This window comes from Durio zibethinus, chromosome 14, assembly GCF_047325235.1.
Source record: "Durio zibethinus cultivar Kanyao isolate XHJ-2024 chromosome 14, ASM4732523v1, whole genome shotgun sequence".
NCBI lineage: Eukaryota > Viridiplantae > Streptophyta > Magnoliopsida > Malvales > Malvaceae > Durio > Durio zibethinus.
In genome coordinates this window covers 11,830,514-11,841,396 of record NC_143175.1, presented here as the reverse complement: position 1 = coordinate 11,841,396, position 10,883 = coordinate 11,830,514, and the positions used below count along the sequence as shown (strand labels likewise).

At 28.9% G+C, this 10,883-nt stretch overlaps 1 protein-coding gene across 1 annotated transcript; it reads left to right on the top strand.

The window, feature by feature from the left end:
• Positions 1-901: 901 nt before the first annotated feature.
• LOC111294881 (protein SMAX1-LIKE 3-like) lies at positions 902-4,172 on the top strand. Its single transcript, XM_022888199.2, has 3 exons — positions 902-2,253; positions 2,466-2,685; positions 2,796-4,172. The coding sequence occupies exons 1-3, from the start codon at positions 1,067-1,069 to the stop codon at positions 3,909-3,911; spliced, it is 2,523 nt and encodes an 840-aa protein (XP_022743934.2). The 5' UTR covers positions 902-1,066; the 3' UTR covers positions 3,912-4,172.
• The last annotated feature ends 6,711 nt before the right edge of the window (positions 4,173-10,883 follow it).

Genomic DNA, 10,883 nt, shown 5'->3' with positions numbered 1-10,883 from the left:
AGTTTTTAAATAATGTCATAATAGAGGTGAAGAGAGAAGCTAACTATTAATCATTCAGAATAGGCAACTATTAGAGCATGATTTGAAATGAAATGATAAAATTATAAAAGTACTGAAATTGATTCCAGAATTTTGAATTGTTTATAAAAAAAAATGAATTTAAACTTTAATTTAAAAAATAAAAATAGAAATACATCCATTTATGCTTATAATAAAGGAGATGCTAATGTTTCAATTTTACACAAATTTTAAGCGAAGCAATCTTAATAATTTTGTGATCCAGAACTCACAAATCACGATCAATCAGTGCCGTTGTTCCTCTACTTCAAGACGAGAAAAAAAGAATAGTTGCACAACATTAAAGAAAAAAAAATAAAAGCAAAAAGGCCGGGCAACCACGGTTCCCAATTCCCTTCAAACAGACATATAGTCGGCTCCTCTTTTCCTCACCCCTCCTTATTGGCAGATTAGCTTTTCCTTTTCCTCTACTTTTTCCACTTTCTCTCTTTTTCTCTTTTATCATCTAGTTTTGTGCTAATTTTTCTTTTAGGATTTTTTGAGAATGTAAATTTCCCATCACTGCCGTATATCTTTATAAATACAAAAAAAAAAAAAGTGCTTATTCCATTAGTTTATTCTTAGTAATTCATAGTGTTTTAACATACAAATAAAAAATTAGTATTAAAGCTTCAATTTTTAATTTATCCACATAGCTTTATACATAATGAGAGGGAAAAGAAAAGGCAAAGTAAATCACATGCAAACCACTTTCACATACAAAGACCAAAAATTTCCCTCACTAACAAGAAAAGCATAAAATCCTACTTCCCATGATATCTCTGCAAACACCAATAACTTCCTCCTTCTAATATATATAAAGCCTCCTGATAACTGCAGCCTCAGTTCGGTAGCTGATATTTCTTTATTTCCCATATCATCAATTCTTTGCACCATAGTTTTTCTTGCTATCTGGATGAAACCCACTGAGCTTGAAGCTCTAAGACTCTGATTTTCTTTTTTCCCAATCTTTCAAACGACTTGTTTTTATAGCTTAAACACAAGAAAGATGAGAGCAGGGGTTTGCACTGTGCAGCAAGCTTTAACAGCTGAGGCTGCAAACCTGGTGAAGCAAGCACTTGCTCTTGCTAGACGGCGAGGTCATGCCCAAGTCACTCCTCTTCACGTAGCAAGTGCTATGCTAGCTTCTTCTACTGGTCTTCTCCGAAGAGCTTGTCTTCAGTCTCACTCTCATCCTCTTCAATTCAGAGCTCTAGAGCTTTGCTTCAATGTTGCACTCAATCGCCTCCCTGCTTCCACTTCTAGCCCTTTATTAGGCCTTCATCACTCCCATCATCCTTCCCTCTCCAATGCCTTGGTTGCCGCCTTTAAGCGTGCTCAGGCTCACCAACGCCGAGGCTCCATTGAGAACCAACAGCAACCTATTTTAGCTCTCAAAATAGAATTAGAACATCTTATAATCTCCATTTTAGATGATCCTAGTGTTAGTAGGGTCATGAGGGAAGCTGGTTTCTCTAGCACCCAAGTTAAAAGCAAAGTAGAACAAACTGTTTCCTTGGAGATTTTTTCCCAAACTCCCTCTGCTAAGGAAAATGCCAAGCCCCATGTTCTGGGTGCTAATGTGTCTCATTCTACGTCCCACACTCAGGTTGGGTTTGGATTGTCATTAGGCAAACCGCAAGATCAAGTTAGGAATGAAGATGTAACAAATGTTTTGAACACAATTGTGAACAAGAGGGAAAACACTGTCATTATAGGAGAGTCTGTCGCCATTGCTGAGAGTGTAGTTAGAGGGGTGATGGATAAGTTTGAGAAAGGGCTAGTCTCTGGGGATTTAAGATATGTTCAGTTTATCAGTCTTCCACTTTTTTCATTGAGAAATCTTCCTAAAGATGAAGTGGAGCAGAAGATTGTAGAGCTTAAATGCCTTGTGAAGAGTTATATGGGAAGAGGGGTGGTCTTATACTTGGGTGATCTGAAATGGATTTCAGAGTTTTGGTCAAGTTATGGTGAGCAAAGAAGAAACTACTACTGCCCAGTGGAGCACATAATCATGGAACTTAAAAGATTAGTGTGTGGAATTAGGGAGACAGGAAAGTTGTTTCTTATGGGAATTGCAACTTTTCAAACTTATATGAAGTGCAAAACAGGCCATCCTTCTCTTGAGACAATTTGGGAACTTTGTCCTCTTACAATTTCAGTTGACGGCTTAAGCCTCAGTCTTAATCTTGATAGGTAAACCTCTAGCCAGTGAAGTTAAATACTTGTTTTGAAATTGGGATTTGACACTCTCCAGCTCTTACAGTTTTGGCCAATTTTCCTCTCTTTTTTTTTTTTCTTTTTCTCGGGAAAAAAGGCTTGCTTGTTTTACCTTTCTTTTTCTCCTCTTTTCATGTGTCACTGATGCAGATCATGCTTTCTGGCTTTTTTTTTTTTCTTTATTCCAGTGACTCTCAACTTCAGTATAGAACCAAGGAATCTATAGACGCTATTAGTTGGCCACTGCCAGAAGCTGCAGTAAATAAGAGCCACACTTCTTTCACTGATGGATTCCTCAATTTTGACAAGGAAGCTCAAAGAACTGCAATCGTCTCTTCCAGTTCAAGTTTGCCTTCATGGCTCCAAAACTACAAGGAAGAAAGCAAAACAAACCCTGCCCATGATAAGGTGTATATCCTTCTTATCTCCTCTGCACTGCATTTTCAGAATTAATCATGCTATTTATCTGTTTTCAAACAACTTGAGATTTACATTTTCTTTTGCTTTTTCTCTATCAGGGTTCAGTCAATGTTGGGGATCTGTGCAAGAAATGGAATTTATTTGGCAGTTCAACCGACAAAGAACAATACAACCCTGGGGAAACTCTCAACATTTCTCCCTTATCTTCTTCTTCTTCCCCGAATTCAAATTCCTCAAAAGAACGAAACACGACTAATCTAAGTTGGACAGTCATTTTTGAACCTAAAAAGTCACCGAAAGAGCACCAGTTTTGGATATCCGAAAACACAGATGAAGGCTATGGACTCCCATTGAGAAATCATCATAAGCCAGACCTCCTCTCAAATCCAAACTCTAGCCCAAATTCAGCTTCTTCGAGTGAGGCAATCGAGGAGGATATCGATGGCCTTAACGAGTTCAAGGTTATTAATGCTGAAAACCTGAACATTCTATGCAATGCATTGGAGAAAAAGGTTCCATGGCAGAAGGAGGTGATTCCTGAAATTGTTAGAACCATCCTCGAATGCCGGTCAGGGATGAGAAAAGTCAAAAGCTGGTTAAAGCAAAGAGAGCTCAAAGACGAAACTTGGCTATGCTTCTTAGGAGCTGACTATGAAGCAAAGCGGAAGATTGCAAGGGAGTTAGCCAGACTCATTTTCGGTTCTCAAACCAACTTTGCTTCTATAAGTCTAAGCAATTTGGCATCGACAAGGGCAGATTCGAATGAAGACAAGAAAAGGAAGAGAGATGAGTCAGGAAGCAGTTACGTTCAGAGATTTAGTGAGGCATTGAATGAGAATCCTCACAGGGTGTTCTTCATGGAAGACATGGAACAAGCTGATTATTGTTCTCAGAAAGGCATTAAGCAAGCAATTGAAAGTGGAAGGATAACAGTTTCAGATGACGAGACAGTTCCTGTCAAGGATGCAATTATCATTTTCAGCTGCGAAAGCTTTAGTTCATTGTCAAGAGCTTGTTCTCCGAGGAGGAGGCCAAATATTAGTGAGACAGAAGAGATCAAGGAATTAGAAATGGAGCAGAAAAACACATCTGTTTCTCTGGACTTAAATATTGCCATTGAAGATGACAGTGCAGAAGAAAGTTCACGTATTGGCGACATTGGAATTCTGCAATATGTTGATAACCAATTTATTTTCAGAGTTGAAGAACTGTGACAGGAGAAGAAGAGGACTAATTGACAGATTCCATAGATGGGTCACAATTTTTTTTCCTTTTTCTTTTATTTTCTCTTAGTGTGATAGATTTATGTGGGGGGGGGGGGGGGGGGGGATAGAAAAAAAAAAATCAAACTAACATGGTTTTAAAGTGAAAGGTGCTATATTACATAGCATATATCTAAGGGCTGGGGTGGATCGGAATGACAGATTTAGCAACGTAGAGCAGCTACTTATTATTATTGTATAATTATGTATCTTTAATCCTGTTGTTGATAAATATATATATATATAATATATATATATATATATATATATATAGATTGCTGCACTTTTAATTATTGTGTTTAGAATTTTTTATTTATTTTTTTCAATTAATTATATCTAAGCATTATGTGCATACTTGAAGTTGCAAACATTATTAATTTAAGTTTATATTCGATACATTAACAGTATATTAATTCTATATGTGATCAACTAATTACATTTTATCAAGTCATAAATGGACAAATATGAAATTTTATAAGGCCCTAAAAATAAATAATCACATATTATAATATTTGTTTAGCCGCAAAAAATAATTAATAAATTTCTTGTTGTATTTTCTATGAAAACTAGATAGGTTAGGAAGCCCTAATATTCCCAAAAAATTTTCTTATCTTTGTGAACTCTCCAAACTAGTAAAGAAATCCATTAATTTTGGATCCCAAACATAGAAGTATAATTTTTATTGTTTAAATCTTTCCTTGGTGACCCACCATTGGGCAATCTGTCAAACCATGCCATCGATCTTCTTCAAATACTCTTTTAAATATATAAATATATATATATATATATAGATATTAAGCTTCAATATTTTGGTCTTTGACAACTAGTTTCTTCTAGTTCTACCCGTCATCAATCATTTTGGATTTACTGTTATTTGTCTTCTGAATGCTTCTTACAAGTTTTCAATTAAATTTTCATGGAAAGTTTTTTTTTAAATAAATAAAAAAAAAAAACTCTGAAAGCAACTCACCAGAGTATAGCGTTGTCTGGCTTTGGTTGAGACCCTAACCTTGAAAAGTCCCCACCATTGCAAACCACCACAATACTCCCCACCTACGATCACCAAAAATTCGGCCTTTCAACTACGGTAATTTCATATTTATTTTAATTAATTTCTTTAAATTATAATTTTATAATTATTTATTTATAAGGCTTTTAAAATTTTATATTTGTTCATTTATGACATGACAACATGTAATTAGTTAATCGTACATAAAATTAACATATTATCAGTACATCAAAAATTAATCTAATTAATTTTTATCTATATTATAACAATTTATATTCGATGAAGTGTTAATATATATATATATATATATCTTGTATATTATCAATCAACCATAAATTGATATTGCATTAATAAGTGAAATTAAAATTTTAAAATTTTTTTTTAAAAAATCAATAAATTAATTATTTAATTAGACCAAAAAGAATTATATGGGGAATTAAGGATTTTTTTGGTTAAACTTTCTTTCTCTTCAATCTTCCAACCTCAGAGAAAATTGAAAGAAAGAATTTTCTATATGTTGATTGTTGGGTTTCATAAGCAGCTTTCAAAAAGTTTAAAATATGATCGAAAAACACCAACATATATGTCTTTTATGCTTTAACAAAAACCTACAATAAAAGTAATTTATTTTAAATAAATATCACCATTAATGTCACAAACTTTCAAATTCAAATTCCGAATTTTTTATCAATTAAAAGAACAAGAGGTCAGGGGAATAAAACCGTAACCCAACTAAACACTTTTAGAAATCTATGGTCAATACATAAAAAAAAAAAAAAGGAAATCAATGCCTCATATGGTTCAACATGATGTTAGACAAACAATGGGATGCTCACTACTTTGCTACTTGTTTTAACATATTCCTTGATAAATTTAGGGTTAGCTTTCATGCAAGTAGAGTTCTTTGAATTAAAAAGACTGGTACTATTATAGGAAATTTTGCTTAGGATTTGAAATATAATTTTCTATTACATTTCGATAATAATCTTCATAAACATAAATCCAATAAGTAGGACAACTTAATTGAATGAAACTATTGAAAATATATTATCCAAATAATAAAAAATAATGCACGTCTTGAATTTTAAATTTAATTAAATTAATTTATTTAATTATTATTAATTAGAGCTATTCAACAAATTTATAAATTAAATTTCAATATTTATAAATTCTTTTAAATTATGACTTTTTTTATATAAAAAACAATATTTATGCTTTTACTTTTCACTCGAAATAAATTACTCACATATGTAATCTTTGTATAATAGTATATTTTTCATCACGACTTTTAAATTTTAATTTTTGGATTCACAATTTTTTTTAAAATATTTCATTTAGTTTATTTTCATCGACCGTCATTTAAACATGATAAAATTTTCTATCTCAATTTCATGTGAACGTCCATACAAATGCCCACATAAATAAAATAAAATAAAAAGTGCTCCCTTGATTTTTGAACCGGAACTTACGCTACATGGACGTTCAAGTTGTACCGACATGACATATTTTGTCAGTTTTTAATAATATGTGATGGAATTGATAAATTTAAAATATTTTTAAATGATGTCTAAAAATTTAATTTTGAAGATTGGGATGAACATGTCCACCGGTCGGTTAACTCACTCGACGTGCGAGCAAGGTTATTGACCTGCGGGCAATGCTGATGTCAAACAGTGATCAATAAAAAAGTTTTATTTGTCATGTCATTCAATCTTTATTTTTTAAAATTAAAAAATCAAAAGTAATTTTTTAAAATTTAAAAATCAATTTTTGTGTTAAATTTTTATTTTTAGAAAAACAAAAAATTCTTAAAAATTTTATTTTTGAATTTAAAAATTAAATTATTTTGGAAAAAATAAAAAAATATTTTTTTTTACTTTTCATTTTTTAAATAAAAGGACAAAGATAAAAAGAAAAAATCTAGGAAAAATGAAAAATAAAAAAATATATTAAAACATATAATATTAGGACAAATAAACAATTAAAATAAAAACAACATATTCTTCCATAAAAATTACGTAAGAAAGAACACTGCTTTTCATGAATGGATAGATGATTTAACTTATCTTTCATTCTTTTTCCCTTTTTTTTTTTTTTTTTTAATTTCAGTTGTATTTACAGCCTAACATTCCCCACTTTGAAAAGTATCGGCGGCATCAAAAACATTAAAAAAAAAAATCAATATATAAAAACTAGTAGCATCGAATCTTTAGACCGTAAAGATTGATGTTGTTACTTTAGAATCACAAAAGGAACATTAACTTTACAACTTTAATTAGTATAGCCAGGGAATGTTGCTTTAGGGGATTGAAATCGACCAAATTGATTGCATTTGTTTAATTTCAATAATGATCGATTAAATAAAATAATTTAATCAATTAATTTATGCATTAATCTAATGTATCAAAAAATTACTTTTGGAATATTTTTCATAAAAACCAAACTTTAATAAATAAAAATATCATTTTTTTATTAACTGGATTAATTCTTGTAAATCTTTTTTCGTTGCTAAAAGTATTTTTATTTAAATTTGTTAAATATTTTCCTTGATTATTTATATTGCATTGCATTGGTTAATTAGAATACTCTAATCTTTCATTTTAGTTCATTTTCCCAATAATATGGAATCCAATCCCTCCTAAGTTACCTAGACCACAATTACAATTATGAAATAAAATTTTTTTTTATCACGTAATCTAAAATCATATATATAATAATATCAATTTCTTTTTTTGAAGTTTTTAATTTATTTTTAAATTTTTTATTTCATTATTTTTAATTAAAAAAACATTACAAATATAAAATTTTTAATCTCATAATCTTTAAAAATTAATTCAAATAGCGTGTCAATTGATCTAAAGATAAGTATATATCTTATTAGTTACCTTACAAATGTAAAAATATATATGATTTAGTTAATTAGAGTAATTAAAAATACAAAAAAGGTGAAAGAAATTGAAAAAGTTTGGTGGGAACAAAGCTCTATTCTTTGCCTGAGTTATAAGAAACCAAAGAGCAGGCATTGTAGCGAAGAAGGGAAATTGTCTGATGTGCTTTATTAGTTTCAGTTGTAGAAAAAAGAAGTAACGAGCGCCAATGGAATTTAACCACGACAGATCAAAGGGCAATTGCTTGTCTGCAAAATGTGTTACTTCAGATTCCTTTGAACGTTTTATTATAATTTTTGTAGTAACATAAAACCTTTTGAGGGAACAAAATTAACATTAATTATTTTTGAAGAATTATTAACATTAATTATGAATTGCCTTTTTACAAAAAGCAAAGATAAAAGGATTAGTTCAATTAATTAAGATTTATCTTTTTTGATGAAGAAGATTTAAATTTAAATTTTATCGATGATCATTTGTTAAAATCCTCTCAAATATATAATTTATAATCATTTATCTTAAATTATCAAATATGATACATATAAAATATTAAGAATCTATATGAATTTTTTTTTTTTTAAAAAAACAAAGGTCAATCAGTATTATTATTCACTACACGTCAGGTACGGATACTATGTGACAGGATATACAAAAACAAATAATTAATGATAATATTGGATTTAACCTAAATGATTCGTCCACTTTAAAATATATATATATATATATATATATTTTGTAAGATTCCAATTCGATTTTTGAATTTTATAATTTTTTAAAAATTTTCCTTAAGCACTTTCGTTAAAAAAAAAAAACTAATAACTTCCTATTTCTTCTCAAAATAATTAATTCTTACTAGAAATTTTTTATTTTTTAAATTTTCCTTTTCTCAATCACAGTTGATAGTTAATTCAAAAGTTTTTGATGGAATCAAGATTTTCAGTTTGAGAGGATAATTCTTATATAATATTAAGGATTATTTTTAATTTTAAATAATAAATTTATATAAAGGTAAAAAAAATTTCATTATTAATTAAATTAGGTATCGCATTTTCATCATTATTTTATTATTGTAGTATTGTATAGTTTTGAACTTTATACAAAATTAAATTCCATGATTAATTCTACACAAGTTTAAGTTAAGAATTATAACTTTTAAATAACAACCTATACAAAATTGATGCAATAACAAATAAATTTTTTGATAACAATATTGTTAAAGAGCGGACTAGAGTACGCTTAATTAAATATGATTCTAAAAAAATGAATAAATTCAATTAAAATTTTGAAACAAAATTGAAGATTACCTAATTAAAATTTAGGAGTGTTCTTCAAAAGTTTATCCGAGGGAAGTAATTTTTTTAATCAAAATAAGTTAACTTATTTAAACTACTTAAGATTTAGAGTGTCAATCTGGTCAGATCTAGCCCTACGACAACTTTAATAACTAGTAGTACAACTATAGGGTTAAATTTACATAATTTTTTTATATCAAGTTCTAAAATTTTTCATTCAATTTAATTAAAATAAAAAATTGGAGCCAACTTTACCGAATAAATCAAGTTTACAAAATTTTAAATAGTTAAAGAACAAATTTTAATTTTTTGTTGTAAATAAAGATATAAATAATATATCAGTATTCATAAATTTTTGATTTAATTCGGATAAAATTTAAATTTGATTCGATTATTATCGAGTTGAGTTCAAATTCAAATAGCTCGACTTATCAAATGAGCCGAGTTCGAATATCCTAATACTTGATTCAAGTGACTCACATGTCTAATGGAGTTTTTATATTTTAATATATTTTAATTATTTTTAATTAAAAAATTATTATTTTACTTTTATATATCAATTCGAGCTCGAACTTAAATTCAAATACAAATAATCGAGTTTGAAGTCAAATATAAGAATCAATTTTTTTTATTTGATAAATAAGTATAATTAAATAAATTCGAGTAATTCAATTTTATTTCGAATCAAGTTTAAGTATAAAAATTAAAATTTAATTAGGTTCAAATTAAATTTCGAACAATAAATTTTGAATTAAACTCGAATTTTTTATTATATCAATTTAACTCCACTTAATTACACGTATAATTGTAAACATTAAAACAAAACTTTCACCATTCAATTACGTGATTGATCATTTTTTTTTGAATAAAAACTATATTTTATCAACTTAACTATAAATGCTTATCGATTTTTATTTTTAATTTAATACTTTACATACGGTATAAATTACTGTTCTAGCTTCAAGCAGGCAGCCCACAAAATCAGTTATTTGGCTTTTCTTTGCTTCTTTAAGGTTATATTAATATTAATCCTCATTTTTAAGACATGACCTCCATTACTGTTCCCATTACGAAATTGGATGATTGAAACAAATTTAAAAAAAAAAATCAAATTGAAATTTGTAAGATTCTAAGACATACACCTGAGTCCAATTCTATCCAGCTTGATCAAGATTTCTTGCTCCTCTTTTTTATTTCCTTTTTCTTTTTAAATCTTTAAACTTGAAAGCACAATTCAAAACATGATTTTCTTGCACTCTTTAATCAACTTTTGTAAGCTTAATACTCTAGTCTTTTGGGGAAATGCAGATTTTTTTTTTTTTTGCTTCTTTTTCTCTCCTCTTTTTGTTATTTTCCTTTTTTTTTTTGGCCTTTTCCCATTAGATCAGGATACTTTTCTTGTTAGTTTCACTTGAGTCTTTTATCATTTTCGGAGACTGAAGTTGCTTTGTAAAGAGGCAAGATATCATTGGGCTATATGCTCTATTTCCGACAAGAGAAAACATCCTCGAGACAAAATTATCAAATAAGATTAAGCTTTGTCCAAAATTCACCATTAAGTACTCTGTTTAACGGCTGCCGAAATTTGAGTTAAAAGTTGTTAGATAGCTTCTCATACCAAAAATAGGCGTTTCTCCCAAACAAAAAGTACACTAAAGATATAATTTAACTTCTTAAATCGAATAAAAAACGTAAATGCATCAAAATTACGTGAAAAAAAATCATCTTTAGCATG